Source organism: Cnephaeus nilssonii (genome assembly GCF_951640355.1).
Source record: "Cnephaeus nilssonii genome assembly, chromosome: 14".
In the NCBI taxonomy this organism is placed as follows: Eukaryota; Metazoa; Chordata; class Mammalia; order Chiroptera; family Vespertilionidae; genus Cnephaeus; species Cnephaeus nilssonii.
Genome location: NC_137085.1, coordinates 15,548,044 through 15,574,956, shown reverse-complemented (window position 1 = coordinate 15,574,956; position 26,913 = coordinate 15,548,044). Strand labels below are relative to the sequence as shown.

Genomic DNA, 26,913 nt, shown 5'->3' with positions numbered 1-26,913 from the left:
GCTAAAAATAACCACCCTGCCACTCCAGGCGAGGGCATCTCGCCGGCTCGTTCTCAAATCCTTCCTCCCAGCAACGGCCAGAGCCAACCTTCTCAGGGAACAGCAGAGAGGGGACAAGAGGGGTGACTCCCCAAACACCTACTTCACAGAAAACAAAACTTCAGCTCCCGGCAAGCTCTGAATGTTCCCGACCAGGAAATACTCTCCCTTTCCTGACATTTAACCAAGTGGCCTCGGCAGGAAGGTGCAGGGGAAATATCATAGCTGTTCGTTCCTTTTTCTGTTAAAAATAGTCAAAGACTTCAGGTCATTTCTAAGCGAAACACATATGTGGTCCAGGATATGAGCACGTCTGTGTCAAATTGCACAGGAGTCTCCCCCCCGCCGAGAAGACCCAACAAGGAGCCCAGCTGCCTCGGTTTCCCTAGCTGGGCTAATCTTAGGAAAAGCAACCAACAAAATCGAGGCATCTGGACTCCAGACGGGGTCTCTCACTACCATCTTTACTTGACCTTGGGCAAATGGCTCGGCTCTGTGGGCCTCGGTTTCCCCAGATGTCAAGGGGAACAGGTAGCTCCCAGTGCTGAGCTGAGCGGTGAGAGGGCACAGCACAATCTCTCCAACCTCCCCGGTCAGCAGCCAAGCCAAGCAGGCTCCGGCCCCTCCCTGTACCACCCAGTTTCCGTCAGTATAGACGCCGTGGGGCAGAGACAGAGCACCCAGAATCAGGACTCTAAACGTTACCCCCCGAGATCGAAGGCACACGATGGGCCCGTCCAGTCCTCCCTGAACTACACCAACCAAAGAAAAGCAGCACTGGCGTCTGCACGTGTCCACTTTGGAGCCCACCGGCCTCCGTTCGAAGCTGGCCTCTACAGCGAGCGACCTGACCACCCTGAGCTCAGTTTCCTCACCTGGCGAAGGAAGTGATGACAAGGACCCCTACCTCCCGAGAGGGTTGGGAAGTTAAAATGAGATAGGAGACAATCAGGAAAAGCTCTTGGCCCAGGGCCTGGCACACGTTCAGCTAGGTAAAAGGAAGCTATGACCTTCCTTACTCTTAAAGGTGATGAGGAAGCGCCGGAAACAAACGCAGAGGCCAAGAGGCCGACGTTCAGCAGATGAACTGGGGTCTCTGGGCTCTGTCCAGCACCTGGAGAGCTCTGGGAAGTGGGTCTCAGGCTGGCTGCCCATCTCCAGGGGTTTCACACCAGGGAACACGAAACCATCAGCACACACGGACTTGATGGAGAATCAGGCCTGCGCCCATAAGGCCGGAGACCTGTCCAGGGAATGCATATGGTGGGCAGGCATGACTGAGAACAGGACACAGGGGTGGGGGTCCTGGAAGGGATAGGGCCTGGGGGATCACCTGAGTCAGCCAGGCAGGCAGAGGAGCCACCAGGAGGGCTGACCCCCACACGGATGCCAACAAGGTCCTTCCTGCCTCCCTCCCGAGTTATGGCCAAGATGGTGGGAAACGATGGTCGAGAACACTTGGTGCAGGTCAGACCGGAGAAGCAGGGGGCCTTATCCAAGCTGGGGCCTAACCCCAGAAACATCTGGACAGTGAGGTGGTGCATTTACACACTCAGGATCTGGAGTCTGGCAGAGATGGGCTCCGCTGTCCCTGAGCTACATGATGTTGGCAAGTCTCACACTCTCGGGAAGTAGTTTCCTCACCTACAAAAATAAGGGTAATGCCAGTGTCCCTCTCACAGGGCTGGTGTGAGCGTTAAATGAGATAAGGCAAGTACAGAGTTAAGCTCACTGGCAGGCACTGAGTAGGCCCTCAGCAACGAGAAGCCATTTTTACCTTTATTACCTGCCACGAGAGGGAGTAGTGAGCCTCCCAGTCTCTGAGGTGTGTAAGGGTGAGGAGGGCCTGGAGAAGCTGGGGCCAAGCTCCAAAGGAGGGACTGTGTCTCAGCAGGAACAGAGGAAGAGACAAGTCAGGAAAAGGGGCACATCCAAGTTAGGGGCAGAAAGCCAGGCCTTGGGCCCTCGGGTATACCTTTGAAGACGATGGGGCTACAAGACACAACCAGCCCTCACCCTAAGGGCTTGCCCAGCCCACAGGGTCCGAGCTGTTGCCCAGGGATCACTCAGTGGGTCTCCCTGAAGCTAGGGTCCCATGGAGAGGTCCCAGCCCAGCCCTTCCCTCTGGTGGCACAGAGGTCCTTCCCTAAGCATGCCACCAGTTAGAAAGCAGCTATGTCAAACCCGCACCCTTCCCAACCGTATCACCATCTTCCTGGGGGCCAGCAGTCCTCGGTGAGGGCTGCATTCCTCAGAGTGTGCCGGGGTGCTCCTGAGAACCCCCTCCTAAGACCCCCTCCACAGACAGACTCCAGCAGATCTTGAAAGGAAACAGGCCTTGGTGGAAAGGAGGGGACTACAGCAGCCAAGGCCCAGGGCCACGCCATGGAGGCCTGGATGGGCGCAGAGCGGGGACTGACTGTCCCAGGAGAAAACATCCACCAAGTCTCAGGCGCCCAGGCAGGCCTCGCATGTGGCTGGACCCCTGGAAACACTCAGCTGAAGACACGAAGAGAAGAATCCAAACCCTCCATGAGTGTGGGGTGTGGGCGTTCCAAGAGTTCTCCCTATTAGCCCTGCTTGACAGATGGGGAAACTGAGGCCCTGGGATGGGCCCAGAGTCACACAAGCTTGTGGCTGAGCTGGGAGTAGAGCCCCTATCTCCCACTAACCATTGTGCTCTCTGTACCCTAAAAAATGCTCTGTGCCCCAGTACACCTCATCAAGACAGCCTCCCCAACAGACTGGGGCTTGGCAGGGGCTGGGAGCACGAGCCATTTATCCCCATGGACCCCCAGTGCCCAGCCTGGAGCCCAGCACACAGTAGGTGCTCCCAGTATGTACGCTTGCTGAATGAATGGGCCAGACTTTATCCAACGTGAGAGGAAAACTTGCATTTCCCCCAACAGTCCTGGGGGGACAGATAGATTAGACAGACAAAGCTTTTCTTGGCCTTGGTGGGAAGGCAAATGGCTGGTGACACCCTACGGGGGAGAGGACCCCCTGGAATCCATCGGCCATGTCCAGCCTTTAAGAGGACTTAGTGTCACAAAGCACCAAGTGCAACAGCCAGATGACCCGCATCCAAGGGTCACTGTTTCCACCCTGCCTCCGGCTATCGCCAACAGGTCTATTCTGGCCATTCTTCAGATGGGGAAATTGGGGCCCAGAGAAGGGAAGAGCCCTGCTTACTCAAACCAGGGGGGCTGCCAACACTGTCCCTCACTTGGAGCCCCACCAGGGAGAAAGCCCTGCTCTCAAGTCCGCAGTGAGCCCCCTCCCACCACTCCAGAGGGGCAGGAGGGGGTGGTGGGCAGGGAGCTTCCTCAGAGGTGGCAACCTGGCCACAACCATTTCCCAGCCGGGCCAGCTGTGGGCCCCACCAAAAGCCAACTCTTCCCTGCACTTTCCTGTTTCTGAACACACACACACACACACACACACACCCTCCAAGTTCTCGGTCATTGTCCTTCCTTGCTAGTGGCAGAGGCCAGAATGGGTGTGGAGCAAAGGCCTGACCAGGGCCGGGGTGCTGGTACTACCCCTTCCTCGGGGGACCAAGCCCCTAAGCGGATAGGGAGACTGAGGCCTGAGACCAGAAGGGATGGCCTCCCCCAACAGGAGTTACAACCTGGGTGGGGGCACTGCCCTCAGGAAAGGTGGCCCTAGGGGCAGATTCGGGGATCTGGGGCTATGGTGGAGGGAGGTCAGCGGCTGCTCTAGCCACCCCCTACCCAGGTGGACAGGAGGCCTCCAACCTCCACCTCTCACACTGCCAGGAAGCTCTCACCCCCCAGCCATGACTCCCCATCACTCACGGCCCTTTATCAGGCCCAAACTACTGTTCCAGCTATCCCCTCCTCCACCCCAGGACAAAATGTTTACAGCACCTAAGACATTTTCCTTCTTCCTGTTTTTGCACAGGCGTTCCTTCTGTCCAAGGTAAGGACAACAATGGTTCAGACTCAACTGTGGCCTAAGTCCCAGGCAGCACGGACTTCCAACTTGCCATGCATTTGCCCTCATTTCTTAAATAACCCTGCCATCACTACCCCCATTTACCAGACCAGGCCACTGAGGCTTGGAGAGGTAACTGGCCAAAGGATAGTTTTGGGCGGAGCTGGGGCTTGAATCCGGCTCTAATTTAACCACTCCCTCTGCAAAGGGAAATCCTATCCAACTTATGAGACCCAACCCAAATGTCACCTCCTCTGTGAAGGTCTCCCTGATTTCCCCAGTTGGAACTTCTGTTCAGCAACAATCTCCTCCCTACTCCCTGCAGGCTTTGAGCTCCTTCAAGGCTGAAACACAATGCAGGGGCTCCTGCACAGTCGGGGCTTGGGAGCTGAGGCTCAGGGGATCCCCAGACATGTTGACTGTCTCTAGCCCAGTCAGCTGAGCAGAAGGGGGACTTCCAGTCCTCTCTGCCTCTGTGGTCAGGGGTGGAACCAGGCTGAGGTGAAGAGTGGAGGGAGCCCAGCCCGCATGGCTCAGTGGTTGAGCATCGGCCTATGAACCAGGAGGTCATGATTTGATTCCAGTCAGGGCACATGCCTGGGCTACGGGCTCAATCTCCAGTCAGGGGCATGCAGGAGGCAGCCGATCAATGATTCTCTCTCATCACTGATGTTTCTGTCTCTCTCTCCCCCTCCCTCTCTGAAATCAATAAAAAAGAAAAAAAAAAAGTGGAGGGAAACGTCATTCAGGACACTGAGCAGGGGGGCAGAGGGTACAGGAGGACTGGGGTGGCTCAAGCATAACTGGGCATTTGTACAACTACCACGTCTCACAGCATGAACTCCTTTTCTCATGAACTCCTCAACATACAACTAACCCCCTTTCACAGTTCAAGGAACTCGGACTCAGAAAAGGGAAGTGACTTGCCCAAAGTCACAGAGCTTGAACCCAGATTTCCAGACTCCCAGACCAAACCTGGAGGAAGAGACCAGCCGGAGGCCACTTTAAGAAAGGCAAGAGTAGGGGAGGGATCGCAGGCCCTGCGAGACCCTTGTGGACTGAACTCCCAGCACCCACCTGTGCACACCTCCCAGCCTCCACGTGAACCCTTCCAAGCACCCGGGAGTCACTCCTTCAGGAACTACCCACTTCCTGAGGAAGCCTGATTATTGTTGCTCAGCTCTGACCACGGGAAAAGTCTTCACCATTCTGGGGGGGAAGCAAATGAACATTGACTGCCTGTCTGCTTCACTTACGCTCAAAGTGACCAGAAAACGGAGGTTCCTGGGAAACACCATGGGCCCAGGCCACACCAACGCCTCCTCCAGCACCTGGAGGGGTGGGGATTTGATCCCAGGTCTGCCAGATTCCAAGCACAGATTTGCTCAAACACCCCTCCAAACAGGCACTGGGCCAGCCTTCCCCCTTCCCAAGACAACCTGATGGTGCAAACCCGGCCCAGGTCTCTGCTAGGTGCTACCAACCCACCTCTTCCCTCCCACCATGGGCACCTCAGTGGGCCTGAGCCTTTGCCCAGGACTCAGGCCTCCCAGGCAGCTTCTAAAAGCTCCTCCTTCCAGGGGTCCACCCCGCCCCCCTCCTCTTCCCTCCCAGCGGTGGAAGGAAGTACACCTCCCCCCGCAGCCGGCCCAGAAGGCAGCCCCCTGAATCACACCCGTTTCCAGCTGAGGATCCAGTTACTGGAAAAAGAAAATGCTGCTTGAACCGCCCCCTCCTCCCGTCCAGCCTCCAGGGCTAGAAACAGAGAAACTCCGTTTCAAAGGAGGTGGCGCCCACCCACTGGGAGGGGTCCCAGATAAATCCCACGAGCCCAGGCTCCTTTGAAACCAAGGACCCCTGGGGACAGGGCCCCCTGAAGTCCCAGCACCTGTCCCTCCACCCAAGAGGTGGAGCACAAAGTCCCTAAGGAGGGGATGTGGGGGTCGGGGACTAAGCTGAGAGGCCAGGGCAGTGACGGCAAAGTGGGGCAAAGCCCAGATCCCCTCAGCTTGATTGCCCAGCTGCGGAGTAAACTGAGGCACACTGGAGCAGGGGGTGGAATCTCCGAGGTGGAAGAAAGAGGACCCCGGAGCCATCTCCCGTTCCCTACCCATGGCCTAAGGGGAAACACCAGAGCCTCAGTTTCCCCACTGAGGAGGGAGGATGAGGAAGGAAGCTGCTGGGGGAACGAGCATCAAGCAAACACAGAAATTGGCAACTCCAAGGGGCGGAGGAGGGAACCCCAGGGCCCGTGGCATCCCGGGGTGTCAGGTGGGGAAGTGGCGGTAGGGGGCCGGGGAGTCAGGGGTCCGGGCGCGCCTACCCCTGGCGGGCCGGGTCCGGCTGCGGGAGCGGCTCCTCTGTCGCTGCAGCCGCGGCCGCCGCAGCAGCCGGTAGTAGTAGGAGGGCCTCCCGGTGCTCTTCCTGGCGCTGCCGCCCGCGGACATGCTGCCGCCCGCCGGGCACCGGGCCGGGCCTGGGCGCGCTCACACGGGCCCCATCACCCGCTCCGGCCGGCCCGGCGGGCGTCCCAGCGTTTCCCCCGCGCGCCGGTGCGGCCGCCGCGAGGCCAAGGCTGCCCCACAAAGTCGCTCAAACTCCTCCTCCGGCTGCCCCCGCCCTCCCCGGAGCAGCCGGCCCCGCCACGGGGGCCGGGGACCGGGGCCCGGCTGGCACCGGCCCGAAAAGTCAGTGCGGGGGAAATCCCGGCCTGGAGTCGGCGGGGCGAGGCGGCCTGGAGTGTCCCGGGACCCCAGGCAGGTCCCAGGAGGGTCACCGTCTGGCGCGCCCGCGCCTGAGCCACGATCCCCAACTCCGGACGCACTGGGTGCCCCTTTCCGCGGGAGGATGGTGCACACCCGCCGGTGCGCGCTCCCCGGCACTGGGCAGGGCGCACGGGGCGGCCAGGTGGGCACTGCATTCCGGTGCCGGTTACCTTCAGGGAGGGTCCAAACGAGGCTGCCGCCATGGGGCCCGATTCTGCCACAAGCCCACCAGGCTGCTTATCCACCCGCAAAGACACCATTCCACTGGCCGCTGCCCCAGGATAAAAAGACTTCCATCCACGCAGTCTTTACATTTTAAAAACGGTCCCGTTTGATGCATTTCTTAATGTAATTAAAATCATGGGAACTATTTCCAACACACCAAGAGTAGAGAAAACATGTGTATCCAGCAGGTTTTGCCCTCATTTGATCTAGACCGGCCCCAAATAAAACCCCCAGATGCTGTGAAGTCTCCTCCCACTGGCATTTACTGCAGCTCAGAACAGCCCTTACCCGACTGCAGGGCCAGGAAACTGAGGCTGGGAGAAGGGAGGATGCCAACTAGCTCTCGTCTTTTGCTGAAAAGCTTTCTCCATCCCACTCACTCCCCAGCTCAAGAACCTTCTATGGCTCCCCAGCGTCCAAAAGCAACAAGTCCAAGCAACTTCCCTTGGTATTAGAGGTTCCAACTACCTGGCCCCAACCAAACCACCCTCCAACCCCCACACTCACTCTCCCCTATTTCTCACTCCTCGTTGCCCTGCTCCCAGCACTGGCTTTACTCTGTCTGGCCGAAGTCCATCCTAGGGCCCACCTCCTCTAGCCTTCCCTGACTACCCTGGCCCTGGGTGGCCTCTCTCTCTCCAGCGCTCCCTAACCTGCACAGCTGCATTTAGCCTTTAAATTATTCAGACAATCACCTGCCTGAGCTCTCTCCCCCTCAAGTGCAGAAAGGGAAAACGAGGCCTTGATTGAAAGGTCTGACCTGCCTCAGTCACAGGGAAAAGTAACAAAGGCAAGTGGTCTTAGCCCAGGGCTCCCAACACACCGACTTAGGGGTGTGTTTGTGGGAGAGTCACATGTGGGTGCCTAAAGCGCTCTAGAAGTCCTCCTCCAGAACAGCCAGCTGAAAAGGTGGGGCACTAGAGGGGGCCGGGCAGTCTGGGCAGGAATCCAGGCCGGGTTTTGCACCTCACAAGGGTAGCCCCCTTCCTTGCTACCTCAGTCAGGGGGAGGGCCCCCAGGTCAGGAGAAGCTGGGATCACAGCTGGAAGCCAGGCGCCTTCCCAGGACCCAGGGGGGAGGGGCGGGAGGTATATAGCTCCTCCGAGCCCACACAGGGTTATCCAAAGCTATCAGCTCCCCTGGCTTCTCTCCCCAGCGTACTGGTCAATCCCTGGGGAAGATGGGAAACCACAGGGCTTGCAACCCATTAGTCCCCTTTGAGTTAAGCTTTGCTTCTGGCTTATTCTCAATAGTAGACATTGCGAGGAGCATCTTTGATAAGTGCAGGGGCTCCTGGGAAGAGTTGGACCCAAGCCCTCAGTCCCAAGTGTGAGTCTTCATCTTCCTCCCCAACCCTGAGCTTCGGCACTCAGGTGGGGCTCCCGCAGCCACCTGCCCACCCTCGTATCTCCAGGAATGAATAACCTCCACGGCTAGGGCCACAGGGTTGAGTGGGTGGAGGATCCCCAGGAAGTCTAGCTCGGTCTTCCTTCCGAGGGGCAACAGTCTTCTGTGCTCAGGGCCTGGAGTTCAGCTGGACCACTTTCTGTCCCAGAGCAGGAATCCCCCATCAGCCTTCCTGCCAGCTGGCTGAACAGTGGTGGGGACAAGTGCTCCTGGCCTGGGCCCCCCAACAAGCAGATTTAGGTATGTGTGTGTGGCGGGAGGGGGGAAGTAGCCAGGAACTCAAGAACTCGTCTGTAAATACAGTTGGGCTCCAAAAGTCTGCTATGGTCTCTCTCCTTCAACTTGGGTTCCTCAAGTCCTTCTCTGTGCCCCAGTTTCCCTGCCTACAAGGAGAAGCTATGGATCCCCCCCACCCCCGCCCCAACCTATCTGCCTTGTGGAGGGAAGAGGGTCAGCTAATGAAGAGGAAGCTTCAGGCCTTGGGATGGGGTGTGCATTGCCAACCGCCTAAGCTGGACATCTCCATGCGATGGGTACCAAGTAGGTCCCAGGTGGGGTGCTGAGCAGGAAGGGGGCAGGGCAGGAGCTAGGAGAGAGGGGCCTGGGCTCCCTGCCCCTCCTCCTGGCTCAGGACCCCCGGGCAGGCAGGCAGACAAAGGCTGCTCCCTGCAAGCCCAACAGAGCATCTGGAATCAATCCTGCTGTGGAACAAGCCACCCACCCCCTCCCGCTGCCCCTGTGGCCTCCTCCCTTTAAACAGAAGCAGCCCCCCTTCCGGAGACTGCCTAGACTGGAGGAGGGGCACCGGAGACTGCCCCCCCCCATACCACTACTTCTGCTACAGACCCCTGCCAAGCCGTGCTGATGCATTAGTGGTGGAGGGGTGGGGGGGTGAGGGGCAGGACTGATACAGTCTATCAGTGGTCTTGCCTTCAGGGGGGCCTCTAGAATAGGCCCAGCTCACATCTCCCCGAGGACTGCTTTGTGTGGGGGTCAAGGTTGCAACCTTCACAAGCCTGAGCCTCCAAATCACCCCAGCTCATTACAAATGTATATTTTTGACTCCTGATTCAGTAGGTCTGGGTGGGGCCTGGAATTATTTAGGCTAAATCAGATCTGACCCGACCCCAACGACCACCTTCCCTGACCCTCCAAAGCCTCCAGAAGTGAACTCCCACAGCACCGAAAAGGACCTAGCTCCCCTGTACCCACCCCCATCCACCCACCCTGATCCCTCTGCTCTCGGCCTCCAAAGGTCCCACGCTCATCCCACCTCCGGCCTTCGCCCTGTTGGTCAGATGGCTGCCACTAAACTGTCCCTTCTGCACCCACCTGGGGAGCTCCTCTGTATCGCTCAGGACCCCCGCCCAAACATCCCCTTATTAAAGAAGTCTGAGCCGCAACAAGAGGCACTCCCCAAGCCCTCCACACCCCACCAGTCGGTTTGAATAATGAGGACACAGGAGAAGATCAGGGAGGAACGGACACACGCAATTTCCCTCTGGACAGAGAACCGGCAGCATGCGGGTGTCTGGAGGAGACTTGCACCCTGCTGGGAAGGAGGTGGTGGGTGGCCTGAGAGTGGGGCTGGAAGTCCAGGTAAACCATAGGCCGGGCCAGGGCTGGGTCAGGAGGGGCACCCGATGCAGGGGTGGGGGCCAGCCCCGGGCAGGCTCACATCTCACTGGGGGTGTTGGGTTGACCGCCAGTGAGGAGGGAGCAAGAGGCCTACTGCCAGAATTACCTTTGAAAAGACTTAAATTGCCCGTAAAGGAAAGTTTCTCCTCCAGTATTAGGGCAGATCACCCATTTCTTCAACTGAACACAAAGCAGAAGGGCCTGGTCTTTCCTGAGGGGACCCTTTTGTGCAGGAGGAAAGAAAGAGCAACAAGCGTCAGTTACCTAACAGGGAGGAGAGATGATCATGCCTGGAGGGGGCTACAGAAGTGCAAGATGGCTAACACAGGAAGGTTACAAGTTTGGCCTCCGAAGGCTTGTCTGGGGGAGAAGTTTGAATTTAATACTAATAACTTTTGTTCGCCGTGTACTGTGTGCTAGACCCTGTCTGCAGCATTTTATGAGGCAGATGGTTACCATGTTCATTTTACACAAAATACTGGAGGCACAGAGAGGGCAAGTAAGTTCCCTATGGTCACACAGCTTGCACTAAGAGTCGGGATTTGAACCCAGGCAGGGTGGAAAGAGAAAAGTCTTAAGGTTGAAACAGAATTGAATGCAGGAGATGGAGGAGGGGCAACAGCCTGGAACTTTCCTTAAGACACAGCTTTGACAAGGACCAGGAGGAGGTGAAGAGGGACCGATGTCCTAACAGGGGAAACACCAGAGCCCACACCAGGCCCCACACAATGGGTGTCTGGAGGACTCAGACCTGTCAGGTTTCCTGTCAGGACAAGGTGGGCAGTGGTGACCAGGAAGTCCCCAGCCAGGCAGTCCTGCATACATCCGCCTCCTAGGCAGAGCTCAGCCTTGGAGGAGCTGGAACTCTGGGCAGGGGTGTGAGTGGGGATGCTGCAGGATCATTCATGGTTAAGGTCATGGGCCTCTGCCCTGGGAGGTGGCCCATCTGGCAGGCAATGACAGCTTCCTGAGTCCACCATTCATCCGGGAATGAGGCCGGACCAGGAATAGGACCTTCATTCAGTGGATGGAGGAGGCTGGAACGGGCCCTCACTCCACAGAGCAGAAGGTGCAGACAAGCCCTGTGAGGTCACACTCAAGCACTCAAGGCCCACTGCCTCCACGGCCCCCTCCCCACCCCTTAGGGGCTTCCTCTCTAAAGCCACCAAGGAGTTTAATGACATCCAGCTGGGGCTTGGATGGCTCTGTGCCCCCGAACAGAGGTGGAACTGAGGAATCAGTCAAGCGTGGACATTTCAACACACACAGACAGAGCCTCCGGGCGTGTGAGTGTTTTTTAAATCAAGTCACCCAGCCTGGCCGCTCAGTGGTTGAGCGTCAATCTATGAACCAGGAGGTCCTAGTTCAATTCCCCATCAGGGCACATGCCTGGGTTGCAGACTCGATCCCCGGTGTGGGGTGTGCAGGAGGCAGCTGAAGATTCTCTCTCATCATTGATGTTTCTATTTCTCTCTCCCTTTCTCTTCCTTCCTCTCTGAAATCAATTTTTAAAAAAATTTATTTTTAAATCAAGTCACCCAAATCTGGGCTGAGGGTGAGGCCTTGGGAGAGGCCAGGGCTCTAACAGGGGCAGAAGGTCACTCGCAGGGTCACTGTGTTTCTTTGGGCGCTTTAGCATCTCTGGGCCTCAGAAACGTGATATCTCTGCCCTGCCCGCCTCCGTGGATTCCATCAGGATCTAGAAATTTCCCTCTGTCCAGAAAAGGGGACATACATCTCCCTTGTAGCTGTCAACAGCCTATCATAAAGTCCAGACGGTCAGAGCAGACAGTGAACTGGGGAAGCTGAGGCCCTTCAAATGGCCATGTGCCTGGAGGACCCTGCCTAATGCCTGGCAAGCTGGGGATGCAGCATCAACTCTCCAGTCCTCCCCTCCCACCCAGCGTGCAGGGCATGGCTCCCTGCACATGGGCACTAAGGCTAGGACAGGCAGTGGTTTGCCTGAGGTCACACATGGGAGCTGGGGGTTAGTCCCAAACTGAGCTGCCAAGACCCGCTTTCCTCCCTCAATGACCTGGACCACCCCTCTTAGAACACCTAAGATAGTCTGCCCACAGGTACCCTGAGCTTCCACTCCAGGCCAGCTACCCCCAGAGCTGAGGACTCCAATCCTGTGGCCGGAGGAGGCTGGGATCCAGTCTCCAGGCCCCAGCCTGGCCCCTCCCTCTGCACCCCCACACTAGCAGCCGGCATTTCAGCCCAGATGGCCGGGCCTGGAGCTACTCTCTTCATGTACTTCCTCTCCCAGCCCTGACCCAGAAACGCTGCCAAGCTCCAGGTGGACCCACCGCCCTCCTCCTCCCACCCGGGCCTGGGACAGGGACTCCAAGTCTCCAGGCTTCTTCCTCCCCTTCCAGTTGAGGGGCGAAGGCAGCTCCGCGCCTACTGAGCCACCAGAGGGGGTGACATATGGTCCCAGCGTGAGGTCAGAGAGCCCCTTCCTTCCCAGGCAGGCCTGCCTGGTCATCTGTGAACCATTTCATGGCTGGCCCTGGCCTGGGTCCCAGGGGGACGGGCCTTACTCAATCCCAGCAGATCCCACTGAGGAGGACAGATGAACAGATCCAGTAGCCAGCTCCTGGGAAGGAAGCTGAGAGAGTGTAAGATTCACCGTCAGGAGCCAGCACCACGGCTGTGTGACCCCAGATTCGTGACTTCACCTCTCTGTGCCTCTGTTTCCTCAACTATACAATAGGCATGATGGTCCTAATATTTTGTAAGGTTGTGGAAGATCAAATAGCATAGTGAATCAAAGCCCTGTGTATAAACTGGTCAACATCTGCCCCATCCAGGCCATTTCTTTTCCCACTAGTCTGTGGGCTCCTTGAGAGCCGGACAGCCAGAGCTGGTCAGCACAGATGCCAGCCCAGAGCAGGCTCCAGTAAGACTGACTGAGAGAGATGGCAGCAGCATTTGGGAAGAGTAGGCTGAGCTCCTCTGATCTGAAGTCCACACTGAGGAAATTCAGGAGAGGGAGAAGTCCCGGAAGGCTTTCTGGAGGAAGAGACAATGGCATTGAGCTAGACGGCTGAGTCGGAGTTGCATGGGTAAAGAGCAGAGGAGTGTATTCTTGGAGGGGGAGACAGCAGGACAACCAGCTGAGAGAGTAGGTAGAACTGTGTGGCTGGAGCAGAGGATGGAGTGGCCCCTGGGGAGCAGACTGTGCAGGGCGTGTGAAGAGTGAGATTGTGGAGAAGAGATGAGGAGACAGATCCAAGTGGGGGTGAGACCGAGGCAGCCCCTCCAGAAGAGGAGAAGCAAAGTGGTAAGGAAGGAACCCTGGCTGGGGAGGCAGAGGATCTGAGCTCCAGGCCTGGCTGCAGGACTGTGAATAAGTCACAACCCTCTCTGATCCTCACTCTGCAACTAGGGGAGGAGGGGCTGGCTCTATGACGCAGGCCTGCAGGAGTGGGATAAGGCTGGATGCCCAGGATCGACACGCGAGGGTTCAGAAATAGACTCCCCAGCATCACCAAATCCAAATCTTGGTGGATCGGGCCAAAGAATCCAATTTCTTAAAAGAGCTTGCCAGCAAGCCACTGGCTAAGATGGTTCTAGACTCAGCCGATCCTGCCAATCCTTAACATTGCCAAATGTAGTTTCACCTCAGGGCCTCTGCATTTGCTGTCCCTTGTGCCTCACACACTAACCCCAGGTCTTCCGATGGTCAGCACCTTCCTGTCACTCAGGCCTCAGCTCAAATATCACACCCTCTGAGGCCTTCCCTGGCCACCTTATCTCAAGTGCCGCTGCCCCAACCCCCTAGCCCATTGCCCTGTTTTATTTTCTTCAACTTATCACTTCCTGAAACTATCTTATCTGCGTATTCAGTTGTTCACTAATGGTCTTCCCCCAAACTTTAATGAGGGCAGGGGCCTTGTTAGGCCTGTCGTAGCCATCTCCCCCGTGCATAGAACAGTACTCAATAAACATTTGATGAATGAGGTGAATGAAGGAAGCTGGGCTCAAAGCCCCCATTATTTTTCAAGAAGGGCAGCTGTGGGACCAGCGGGAAGGGACTCCACGTCTCCGGCCCTGCGCTTTCCTCTGCAAGACGTGTATGGAGACAGCAGGCTGCAGAGTTGACTTTCAAGCAGCAGCCTGAGGTTGGTCAAGAGGCAGGCTGTACGTGCAGACCCTATGCAGGCACGGGCACGGAATGAATGAATGGGTGAAGCAATGCCTTTGAACGAGTCCCCTCCCATTCACAGCTCCAGCTTCCCCTCTTGTAAAATGGGGTTGGCCTGGGTGGGTTTTCCGGCCCTCCGGCACTGACACTCAGAGTGCCTATGCCCAGTCCAGAACGTAAATGGGAGCCACGGCAGGTGTTAAAGGAGGGGCAGCCTGTGCCACAGCCATGATTGTGAACTTACTGACTTTTCCTAGAGATCCCACCCAGCCCGTCGCTGGCATTCTAAGGTGTAGGTGATGAGCATTAAATGTAGCTTCTGCAGTCTGTCACCCCTCAACTCCTTTTGAGCGCCAGAACAATGCTGGCCCTGCCCCCACCCTGGGAACAGCACTTTGTCTGGAAATTCCACCAGGGGGAGGAGGAAGGGCTGGGGCCCTAGAATTTCTGCGCCTGCTTGTACAGGAAGTAGCTGAACGTGTGGGGCCAAGGAAAACAAGTTCAGGGTCATCCTGGAAATGAGCAGCCAGGCTCCCCCCATAGCTGGGGACTTGTCCCTTGGCCCAGGTGTGGCTCTCCTAGTGTTAAGATTAACAGAGAACGACAGTCAGGATATGGAGGGACGGTCCAGGACCACAGGCCAAGGCTTAAGAGAAGTAAAATTCACTCAGCCTTGTCTGGCATACCTCTGATGACAGGGGGCTCATTACCAAACGGGTCCTTGTCCTCAGGAAGTCTGAAAGTGAAGCTGCTTTCCCACAGCTAAGCATTGCAGAGGCCTTGAGAGATCTAGCAGTCACCCCACCCTCAACCAGGGCTCGCTCAGAGGGCTTGGGACTTGGTCAAGGTCACCCAGACACACCCTGGGTCCTCCCTCTGTATCCAGCAGCAGATGAAGCTATTACAGGCACAACAAGTATGGCAGTCAGGCCTGGAGTCTGGGCTTCAGCCTCCCCCCCGCCTACCCGCCCCTCGTCTCTCCCAGCCACCTTTAGTAGAAAGCCTAGGGGACGTGGGTGGGACTCTGAGTAGATCCTAGTCCTATCAAGCTGGGTGGGACTCTGAGTTGATCCTAGTCCTATCAAGCTGGTTGGGACTCTGAGTTGATCCTAGTCCTATCAAGCCCCCTGGGGAAGCAGCCTGGGTTACAGAGGCCTCTACACAGCCCCTCTGTCACTATGGCCTTCTCCTCTCCCTCTCTGGCATCTACCCCAAGAAGCTGCAAGGTGGCTTCAGAATTCTCTGGACCTTTCTCTGACCTCATGCTTCCTGTGTCCTCCTGGTGTCCTCCCGGTGCCCCCTCCCTTATATACACCCCTATACAAGCCCCCACACACGCACACACCTGTCTTCCCACTCTCTGCCAGGCCCTAGGAGCAGCCTGGAGCCCTCAGGAGGTGCTGGCAGGTGCTGCCCCCTGCCGGGCTGTGGGGGCCCAGGACAAAGTCTTTCTTGGCCCAGGTGCTGCGGTGGGGAGCACTAGCCTGGCTGGGGAGGCCCAAGCCTCCAGGGCTCCCAGGGCTGTGCCTGCCCCCCGTGGGCCCCACGGAGGCATGGCACTGGGTCCCAGCCTGCTGAGTGACTTGGGTGTCTTCCACACCCCCTCTGGGCCCCTGCTCCCACTGGTGTAAAGGGGGTGGCTCAGAACCCCAGTTCTCAGCATTAAAACACTTGTGTCCCCCCAGGGAGCATGTTAAAATGCAGGATTTCAAACCTCACAGTGTAGACGGGTAAACCGGGGCTCAGGATGGACGGAGAACACCCAGTTCACCCAGGTCCCGTTCCAGAGTGATGCCCAGCTTCCCCTCCCTCCCCAGGCTCCCCAACGCAATCTAGATCCTGGGGTCCAGCGGGTCAGCTCAGGCCGGGCAGCAGCCCTGACTGGTCCCCTTTGTCTCGGTCCCTGTGCCCTGTGCCCTCGCCGCGGCGTCCTGCGCTGATGGAACTATCCCCTTACAGCCCCGATAGGCCTGGTGTCTCCTTACAGGGCTGGAGGGACCCGGTCCCGGCTGAAGTGACACTGCCAGCTTGGGGACGCACTCTCAACACTGCTGGCACAATGGAGACTGGAGAACCTTCACCCACAGCGTCTGCACAGACCAGCCAGGAGGGACCGAGGCCCCGGAAGGGGAGCGCCCTGCCCGAGGTCACACAGGACGTGGTGACGAGCCCCCGGCCAGGGCTTCCTCTCTGCCAGGCAGAAGGAACTCAGCGCGTCCTTATAGCAACCTGAAGAGGCGGACACAGAACGGCGATTGGGGCAGAGACAGGACTTGGTCTCGTTCAGCCTGGCTCCTAACGGTGGCCCCGGGGGCCCCGTGCTGCCACAAACGGGCTCCCCTCACTTGTCCCAGGTAATTAACCTGCCAGCCCCCTTCCAGGTGCCAAGCAGACAGCTGTTTGTAAAAAAGTGTCCCGTAGCAATAAAGCCCCAAGCCTTGGCTTCCAGTCCCAGCCCGCGGTAGTGGTCCTTGGATGCTGCCCAGCCCCCTCCCCGACCTCCCCTCTCATCACTCCCTACGCCTACCCTTTCCTCAGCCACACTGGTCCCAGCCCTCCCCCTGCCCCCACTTCTCTCCCTCACGTCTTTGCTCCCACAGTTCCCACTTCTAGGACACAGGACTTGGGGTGCGCTTCCTAGACGCTGAGCCCCCTCTGTGAACAGAGTATTGCTGACTCCAAATTCTGGCTGGAGTCTGTCTGTCCATCTCTGTCTCCACCATCATTACCTGGATGCAGGTCACTGCCATCTCTAGCCTTGGGGACTCCCGCAGACCCCTAACTGGTTCCCCCAAACCCTCTCTTGTCCCCTGAGTCTGTTTTCCACAAAGCAGCCAAAGCAAGCATTTTACAAACAGCCCTGTGTGCCAGCCCTCCTGGCCTCGCTAGTCTGTGGACACTTTTCTGGCTCCTCTCTGTCCCTGGGGTTCTCCCAAGCCACCTGGCTGACTCCCACTCACTCTTCTTCTCCAGAGAAACCGCCCCCTTCTCCCCAAACTCACTGCATCCCCCCTCTGCGCCCCCAACCCACGGCTTCCCCGCATCCTGCTCTCTAGGCTCCCTGCACCTTTCCTCCAGGGAACCCATCACATTGTGCGGTGATATCTTTTTTTTTTAATGGACACTTGTTACCACTTTCTGGCTGTTATAGGAGATCTATTTTTTGATGATTCATCTCACATCTCTCTCTCCTGGCACACTGCTCCCCCCTACCCACAAGGGTCGGGTCCTTTCTGTCTGGCTCACCATCATAACCCCTGAGGCTGTCACCAGGCTGCTGCTAATCAAGAGGATGGGGGGGGGGGGGCGTCACAGTCGTGTTTGGGGGAGAGCACAGCCTACGTGAATGTACACTGCAGTCCTCAGACCGCGGGGCCTCCCTGCACCTTGAAGCTCCTGGGCTCACAGCAAAATGGGGCAAAATGCCCTCTCCCCCCCCCCACCCCCAAACAAGCCACAGCTCAGGACTTACTCATGTTCCTCCCCGCAGGTTTCACTGCTTTTCGTTCTATGATTTATAGTCCATCCAATAAATTTCCCCCATTATCTTTCACATGCAGCGTGCTGCCTTTCTGCCATTTAATCATACACTTGGCTCCCTGGGCCTCTCCCAGGAGAAATCTAAGGCTTGGCTCCAACTCAGGAGCAGGCCCACGAGGCCACGTGGGGTTCTGAGGGCCCCTTTCCGACCAAACCTGTGAGCAGGTCCGAGCCTCACATTCAGGGCTGACTGGGCAGGGGCCCAACTCCTCTGCCCTCCCCACCCCCTCTGGCAGGGAAGCCTGGCAGAAAGAATGGAGGCTGAGACGCCCGGTGCCCACTGGGGTCCTGGTGGTCGGCTTTAGGGCTGGAGACTGGTGCTTCCCGTGCAGCCTCTGCTTTCCAGAGGCTCCACAGCCGTGATCTTACCTCTCCAACTCCCCAGGTCGAGGCAGGAACTCATCAGACCTGTTTCACGTCTCTGCACTACAGGGAGGTTGCACCCCCGCCCTGCTTACCCCACTGGGTGCTTGTGAGGGTCAAATGTGGTGAAGGGGATTTCTGAGGGTGTCCTCTGTGCCAGGCACTGTGCCTAGTACTGGATTTGAATCGTCTCACTGCCTCCTCACAGCCACTTTTCAAGGCAGGAGGTAACGTTATGCCCATTTTACAGATGGAGAAATCAAGCCTCAGAGAGAAGCACCTTCCCTAGGGTGTACGGGAAGCAATGGCAGTGCCCAAAGGAAGTCCTAAAGGAGTGAGGGATGAGAAGGCTCCAGAGGCTACAGGCAGGGCACAGCTCCAGGCAGAGCTACCCACTCACAAATCAACAGTAGCAGGGAACCAGGGGGAGCTCAGGGCTGCAGCGTCTGACAGCCCAGGGGTTGCCTTCCCACCCTGGTGGTCCTCAGCTGTGTGACCCGGGGCAAGTCCCTTAATCTCTCTGGGCCTCATCTCCCCACTCTGTCCCTCCCAGGACGATCACGGGACTTGCATGAGGCAGCTCGTGGGAAGCTGCCTTGTAAACTGTCCAGTCCTGGCCCACGTCATTGCTGCGTGTTAGAACAGCGGAGGAGACATCGTGCGAAGACCTGCAGGGAACAAAGCCCTGCGCTGCTCCTGGCAAAGTGTGTCCGTGGCTCCACACCGTGCAGGGATCTGGGCAGAACTCACCAGCTCCTCCTCAGACCACAAGCTGCTGACCTCACTCTGCTGCCAGGCACCTCCCTCCCGGGCTGGGGAGCAACCAGGAGGCCCACCTGCTCCCTCTGGCGGGGGTGCTGGGCGGAGGGCTATTCCAGGCCAGTCTGGGCCAGGCCACCCCTCCCCTCGGCCCTCAGCCTGCTCCCTCCCCTCCTGCTCCTGAAAGTTTCTGCTTCTACTTTCTAGTTTCCGTGGCAACCACCTCTCTTCCTTTGACTGCTGTCCTCTCCGCAGTCACTCTGCCATCTTAAGAAGCAAGTGTCTCTCTTCTTGATGCTAAAGGGAGAATAAGGAAGTGGGTTGGAGCAGGAGGTGTGGCCAGGAGAAAGAGGACAGAGCAGGCCAGGCTAGGAGGGGAGAGGGGACCTCTGGGGTACAGACAGGGGGCTGGTGCAGCCACAGTTTGCCCTCAAATGACTTCTGCACCCGAGACAGCACACAGGGCCCTCCACAGCAGCTTCCTCAAATATGACCGCCCAGCCCGCAGGAGATGCTCAGGCTGAGTGGGCTTTGCAAGCTGGTTGGGCCTAAGTCCACGTCCCACTGTCTTGTCTTCACTCACAAGTGCCCTGTGTTTGGATGGCATGTCCTACTCTCTCTGCTTTGCTCTAAAGTACCCCACAGGAAGGCCCTGCTGACGCCCTCCCCCCACCCCCACCCCCACCCTCCGCAGAGCTCCTCTCTCCTCCACTGTGTCTGTTCACCCACATCCTAACCTTTCTCCCAGACGGTGTTCCCTGAGGGCAGGGCATCTAGACAGCAAAGCCAATCCTCCCTTGCTCCATGTCCAAGCAGGTCCCCAGGAGATCGCGCCGAACCTACAGCGGAGACCAGAGCTCCAGCTGGCCTCCCAGCAGGGAGCCAAAGGTCCTTTGCAGGTTTCTCTAGAACACCATGTTCCCCTTGGCCCAGTAAACACGGAATGCGCTTCCTCCCAGGTCATCGGGGACTGAAGTGCGTTTGTGGATCTGAAAGAGCTTGGAAAATTCTGAAGTGCGGGATTATTTTTAAGCACTGAATTAGTGGCGTCCAATGAGCAGCCCAAAAGCCTCCTTGACCCCACAGGTCTCATGGCTCTCTTTCTCCACCTGCTGACCTCAGGCGGCATTTACTGACCAGCTTCACACCATAGCCAGCATTCCAAGATGCAGTCACCTCACCAGCACCAGCACCAACCAGCACCAGCTTCCCCAACACACACACACACACACACACACACACACACACACACACAGCCACTGACACACCTGGGGGCCCACGGCCTGGCCAGGGGGCTGAGGGCACCTCTGAAGCCCAAGTGAGCAGGGAGCAGCCCAGCCCCTGTGGTGGGGTGGGGTGGGGGTGGGGGTGGAGAAACAGCTTCTTCCCAGCCTAGCCAAGGCTGGGGGCTGGGGCCAGAGGTAGCCCCAGAAAGGGCTCCCCAACTGACTGACCAGGCTGGCCACTGCCTTCTCCTGCCCCACCACCCACTTCCTTTCCAGGCCTGCCCCGAGGCTGGATCACTAGGCCTCATCCCCTCCCCTTAGGTGAACTTCACCCCCACTGTCCGCCCGGTCTCAGACCCACATGTCACCCCGTGCAGACTGCTCAGAGGCTGCACCTGCCCAGGCTTGTGCTAGGCTGGGCTGGTTTCCATGGGCAAGGGGACTCCTCAAAACATGGCATCTCAGGGGTGGGGCCTCCTGTGTACACCTGGGGACCATTGCACCTCCCTCAAAGACCTGCAGAATCAGCAGGCTTTAATCAGGCTAAAAAAAAAAAAGACTAAAGACTTGTGAAGTGTCAGGACTGGGGGAGTAAAGGCAGGGCCAGCCGGGGCCAGCCTCCCGTGCCTCCCCCGTGACTGCTCTACTCACAGCCCAAGAGCCCAGGATTCCCATAGCCGGCATTGAGACGCCAGGCCCTTCAGCTTCCACACTGGGGTGCATGGGGGGACACGTCCCAGGAGTCAGCATTGGAAACCCATGCAAGTCCTGGCACAGTCCTGGGAGGGACACTGTGTGGGCCCAAGGGGACTCCAGCACAGTCCCTGTCCTCGGGGACCTGACAGTCTGGGGGGACACATGAACTCCCACAGGAACCCACCAACAGGGGCCCAAGCAGAGGAAGCCTAAGGAAGGGGTAACTGATTCTGACTGACAGGGCAGGGGGGGCATCAAGGCAGGCTTCACAGAGGAGGTGGCATCCAGGCCAGGCTTTTGAGTAGGATTCCAACAGGCAGAGAGCAGCAGGGAACGAGGGGGGGGGGGGGGACCTGCTGAGGTTTAGCAGTAACGTGGGAACCACAGAGAGTCATAACTGACTTCCCTTTTCCAAATGCTACGTGGTTAGACCATGGTGAGGGCTTGGGCTGAGAGGATCCTGGCCCCACGTCCAGTTGGCTGAAGCCAGGCAGGTAATAAATTTCCTAAGATGGCCCAGAAAGAGGCACTTTCCAAGCTGGTTCCTGAGACCAGACCTTGGGGCAACGTCTGTCCTGGTCACTGCTGTCACGGGGCAGTGGCCCACGTGTGCCAGAGAGGAATAGAGCCTGCCAGGTCTTAAAAGCCCCAAAGAAAGGAGTCTCCTCAAGTTCCCTGAGCAGCCCGTTCCGGGATTTCACACCACCCCACCCTCCGCCAGGAAGTTCTTCCCCCTATCTAACCTACATCTCTCTTGCTGAAATGGACACCCACCTTGCTTTGGAGACACAGGAATTACAAAGCACGGAAGCTGAAATGCCTCACCAGCCGCTCTGTTTGCAGCCGAGGTGGGGGTGGGGGGTGGGTCAGTGGGCACAGACACCACCCCCGGCTCTGACAAGAGAGGACAAGGCCGCTTTGTGTGCATGATTAATTTACAGGCCTGGGGAGGGCCGGGCGAGCGAGCGGGAAGGTCCTCTCTCTGGGCCTCCGAGGCTTCCCTGACCCAATTTAGAAGCTGCGTTTATTGTGTTGTTCGTGTCAAACCTTCCCGACGAGGTCTCTATTCCCAGCGTGCTCATGAATTTTCCGGGGGTTTAATAGTGTACAATCTGAGAACGATTTATTAAGAAGATTAAGCCCCTGCGCCCCCCCCCCCCCTCCAATATGCTTCCGCATGCTCTACAAAACATGGCAAATTTATTTTCCGGCGTCAGTGGGCTCCCACTGCCCAGAGCACTGCAATCGCTCAGCAGTTCAAGCTGGAGCCCCGGACCTGGGCGGGAGGGGAGCCACGTGGGGGTGGGAGCCGCAGTCAGGGACCGGCTGCATGTGGGAGGTTAAGATGGAAGCCCAGGGCGCCAAGGCTCAGTCCCAGTGGGAGCAGGGCCCGGGTTTGAGGATCCTGCCTTTCTCCCTCGCCACCCCCCCCACACCCCACCGGGAATATCCCTGCTCAGCAAGCGCTCTGGGCTCACAGCAGGATGCTGGTCTCAACCCTCCCTGCTCTGGGACTCGGAAACCAAGAGGAGCTCCTAATGTCCCCCTCTCTGAGCACCCCTCTCAGGTCTGAAACCGCAGACTTGGCCTCTCCTTTCCCTGAGGCCCCTCCCTTCCAATGCACCCCCAGGACCCTGTTTTATTCCTGGCGATTAAAGCAGTCATCGCTGTGGCGTGGCCACCACTCACTCTGTGCCAGGCCCTGTGCTGAGCTCTAAATGCATCGTCGCATCTCTGGCTCCCAACAACCCTGCCGGGTGGGTGCTGTTATCACCCAGTGTGTCAGGTGAGCAAATAGACCTGGCGAGTATAACTGACATGCAGCTAATGACCCCCAGAGCTGGGATTCACACCCTGCCGCTCAGACTCGAGTGCCTGAGGTCTCGTGGACCTTCCAACCCATCATTCCACTCTGGGTGCCTCCCCCCTTTCTGGTCCGATGAGGACCCCCAATGCGGGCTCAGTTCAGGTCTCCACGTCCCTCCTCGCATGGCTCAGCTTCCTCGCTGGCCAGCCAGCCTCCAGCCCCATCCCCTCCTGATGTCCCTCCGACCAGCAGCCAGGCCTGTCCTGGAACCCAAACCTGAGCACCAGCACTCCGCCCCGAGAACCCTGCGGCTCTGGGCTGACAGAAGGTGCCCGCTTCTTTGCCATGCATTCGGGGCTCTCACCCACCCTCCCCTCTGCGTTCTCTGCCATCCCCTCCTCCGCGTTCATAGCGTGTGCCCCAGCCTGCTGGTCTCCATGCCTTTGCTCATGTGGTGCCTGGGCCTGCTGCGCTTTCCCCCATGTCTCCCCCTTCCAAGTTCTCAAGTCCCAAATCCAGTGCCATTTTCCTCCACGAAGCCGGTCCAAGGATCAGGTCCCCGCCATAGAAGTGACTTCTCCCTCCTCAGAGCCCCAACAGCACTGGCCCCTCACAGGACTGTGCCAGGACGTGCATGGGCTTTCCAATGTACGCTCCTGGGACGTGTCTCCCCCATGCACCCCAGTGTGGAAGCTGTATGTGTATGGGTCCTGCCCCCCCACACCCACACACACATTTCCAACCAGCCCAAGAGCCCCAGGAGAGCAGGCGCTCCTTCCCGCCCCCGCGCCCCCCCCCCCAGCCCGAGCCCAGCCCACAGCTGGGGACACGGAGCTGATTCAGTGCAGACGTCAGTCACTGAGGACAAGACACCTTGACCCTGGGAGTGAGGGAGCCCCCAGCCCGCGAGCCCTTTACTTTTCTTGGGGCCATGGACCCCCGGCCTCTGGTAAGGCCTAAGGCCTCCTTCGGGAAAATATTTTTAAATGTAGGAAATAAAACACCAAGGATTACAAAGGAAACCAATTACATTGAAATACGGTTATCAAAATACTTTTAAAAAACATTTACAGCAATATAGGGTGTCCCCCCAAAAAAATGTATACACACTTCGAATGACTACAAAGGCAGTGTTTGTACTTCATCTGCGTTTTCAAACTTCCAGCGGCATTTTAGGGTGGATCTCCTTTGTTCAAAGCTTAGTCTGGCTGAGAAGAAAGGAACAGCAATTGAGCTACCAGCTGTTAAAGTGCACATACATGTTTTGGGTACACCCTGTATGTGTGCTTCTGTATTGATGCCTTAAATAACAAGACCTCGTTTGAACACTTCAAGATACCCACACAACTACACTATGGCATGATCGTGTCTGTGATTTCCACAAAACCATAGAACAGCTAATGCCACTGTGGTTAGTCACCTACATTTGCAACTGAAAGAATTACAATTTGCAATTGTGATTAGAGGTTTGTGAGGAGAAAGATGCCATTTTTTTCCTGTCCAAGTTCTTGGAGGCTGGATTCCACAGGGGTTCCTGGTTAAGAAGCCCTGGCTTAGAGGCGGGGGCTTAAGGGGAAAGAGCAGGGTTGGCCCCGGAGCCCAGGTTCTGTCTGTGTGCTGCCTGGCGGGTCCCTAACCTTCTGGGGGTCTCGGTCTCCACCCACCTGCCGCAGTCAGATCACGGAGGAACCAAACCCCTGCCCCTCAGCCCCTCGGTGGGGCAGGCGTGGCACAGCCCCTGGAGGATAACCCCTTGGAGACTCTGTGCCCCAGACAGCCCAGCTCAGGGCCTCGGGCCCTTGGCAGCCACCCAGAGAACTTGTTTTATGTCCCCAAAGAGCAGGCCTGACAGGTGATGAATGGCCAAGGAAGGCTGGAGTGGACTCCCTGTCTGCCCGGCGCCCGCCCAGCCACCCTGCTGTACCCACCGCGGCCCTCTCAAGAGGGTCAAACACACCATTAATTACCCAGAAAGAAAGGGCGCCACGAGGCCGCGCCCAAAGGCTGCTCGGAGAGCGTCTCTGGCCACGCTTTCTGAGTGCAGCACCACGCCTGGCAGCCGCTGTCCACCCGCGCCTCCCTCTGGCACCAGCAGTCTGGGCTTTCCCCTCCCACACCCCCAGGGCCACCTTTCCACCTGGGCTCTGCCCCCACAGGCTCCTGACCTCTCTGCTGTCCCTGAAGGGATTGCTTTTTTCCGTCAGGGCCCCCAAGTAGTGCTCCCCAGGTAGGGTGGGACCTGGGAGGAAAAGGGACTCAACATTGCCATCTTGGTCACCTTCACAAGCATGAGGCCATTACCTACGAACTCCACACAGGACGTGTCTCTGGCCTCCCCTGGACCCCACTGCCAACTCTAGTCGTCATCCCATGCCCAGGTGATTGAGTCACCTGCACGGTACCCACACCAGGTCCCACCCTACCTGGGGAGCACTACTTGGGGGCCTTGTGCAGGTCTGTGCCGACCAGTGTCCAGGCAAGAGCTCAGGCAACACTCCTGCCAGCCCTGTAATCAAGGCACTATTATGATCCCATTTTACAGACAAAGTAACTGAGGCTCAGAGAGGTTAAATGACTGGCCCAAGGAGGCACAGCTGGAAACTGACAGAGCCAGGGTTTGAGCCTAGTTTATCTGGCTCCAGTTCTCTCCATTAGCATCTTTTTGCCCCCCTTCCCCCTCCTCCCCCCCCACCCCCCCGCAGTGGTCCTCCCTGCAACCACAGGTGGCCAGAGAGTCTCTCTAAAGGAGCTTTAGCCAGGCTCCTCCACACACCCCTTCCTCCCTTTCCTGCCCCTGCCCCTCCCCCTGCCCAGGGGCTCCCTCAGAGTCCAGAGACCATCTCCAAACCCCACTGTCTCTAGTACCACCTCTTCCAGGAAGCCTTTTCTGACTGACCACCCTCTGCAGCGTCAGGAGTCTTCCAGGGCCTCCTAGCTCTTAGCTCCAGGATGGCCACTAGCATTGCCTGTGAGTTGGGGCTGAATGAGTCTTTTCCTCATCATCCTCCACTACCATACCTCCAGCCAGACCCAGAGACCCCACAGGGGCTCTTCCAGAAGGAAAGATGGAAGAAAATCATTCTGGCAGGTGAAAGAGTGAGCCAGGCCCAATGCCAACCTTCCACCAGAGGCAGGTCTACTCACACACAGGCAGGGGACAGCTCCCCCAGGATCATCGGGTGGGGGCCCACTGACGAGTCAACCAGGAGAGCTAAGGGAGCTAGGAATGGGCATTGCATGGGCTGGACCCGCATGTTACTCAAGAAGAACCCAGAGCGGAGCTAGACCTGAATTCAAAGCCAAGGTAGAACCATGACTTCTGCTCTGAGCTCCTGGCAGGAATAACCACTTTCCGAATAAATGTGCCCTCTCTGGACAGAGGGACGCTGGCACCTGAGCCTGATGAGGCCCACGGGGTGCTCCCTGGAACACCGCGCAGGCCTCAGAACCCACGGAGGGCGGTTAAACCTTTGCACTCGCTTGCTTTCTTCTCGATTCCTTTATTCTACTCGGGATTTAATTTTTTTAATACCCCAGATTTTACAAAGCGCGGCAGTAGAATAAAAAACTGGAGTTTCTTTTCATACAAACTTATTTATTTGGATTTTTTAATATTTCAAATTATTGATACATTCAAAGAGTAATTTTAATCTCGACATCCGAGTGCAAAAGTTTAAATCAAGCGCTGCACCCGCAACTGCAGACGCGGCAGACAGAAATCGCAAGGTAGGGGTCCATGTGTGACTAGGAAAACCTTTCCAAAATATCTTACTGAGAAAAAGCAGGCAAGTTACAGAATAAATGATTTTTAAAAACTGTTAAACAGATTCATGGATTTTCTGAGGATTCACAGGTACATGAGGGCACAGAAGTGCCCTGAGAAAAACACACTCCAAATGCCTCCTGAGTACCCCCCCACTTTGGCTGCCTCTTGAAGTCCACCCCAAACCTACCCCAGCCCTAGCTCAGCCCAGTTATTTTTTTAAATAGTTTTATTGATTTCAGAGAGGAAGAGAGAGAGAAACATCAATGATGAGAGAGACTCATTGATTGGCTACTTCCTGCACACCCCACACTGGGGATCGAGCCCACAACCAGGGCATGAATCGGGAATCAAACCATGACCTCCTGGGTCCTACATAGATAGACGCTCAACCACTGAGCCATGCCGGCTGGGCTCAGTCCCGCTCTTGATACTGGAGAAGCTCATGACCACATCAACTCTCACCCACGGTAGGCAGAGCAGAAACCGCCACACCTTTCATAAGGGCAACTCAGCAATGTATATGAAAAATTAAAATCCATAAAATGTCCATTTTTAATTCATATATTCTCCTTCAA

At 57.3% G+C, this 26,913-nt stretch overlaps 1 protein-coding gene across 3 annotated transcripts in view; it reads right to left on the bottom strand.

Annotated features, from left to right (window-relative positions):
* The window catches only part of DAB2IP (DAB2 interacting protein), a 176,725-nt gene that overhangs the window by 110,044 nt on the left and 39,768 nt on the right, over window positions 1–26,913 (bottom strand). The window contains exon 1 of one of the 3 annotated variants that reach the window (XM_079789788.1): window positions 6,320–6,589. The exons of the other annotated variants lie outside the window; for them this stretch is intronic. Coding sequence (XP_079645914.1) covers window positions 6,320–6,443 — 124 coding nt within the window. The 5' untranslated portion in view covers window positions 6,444–6,589. Of the gene's footprint in view, window positions 1–6,319; window positions 6,590–26,913 lie in introns of those variants that run through there. 3 annotated transcript variants of the gene reach the window in all.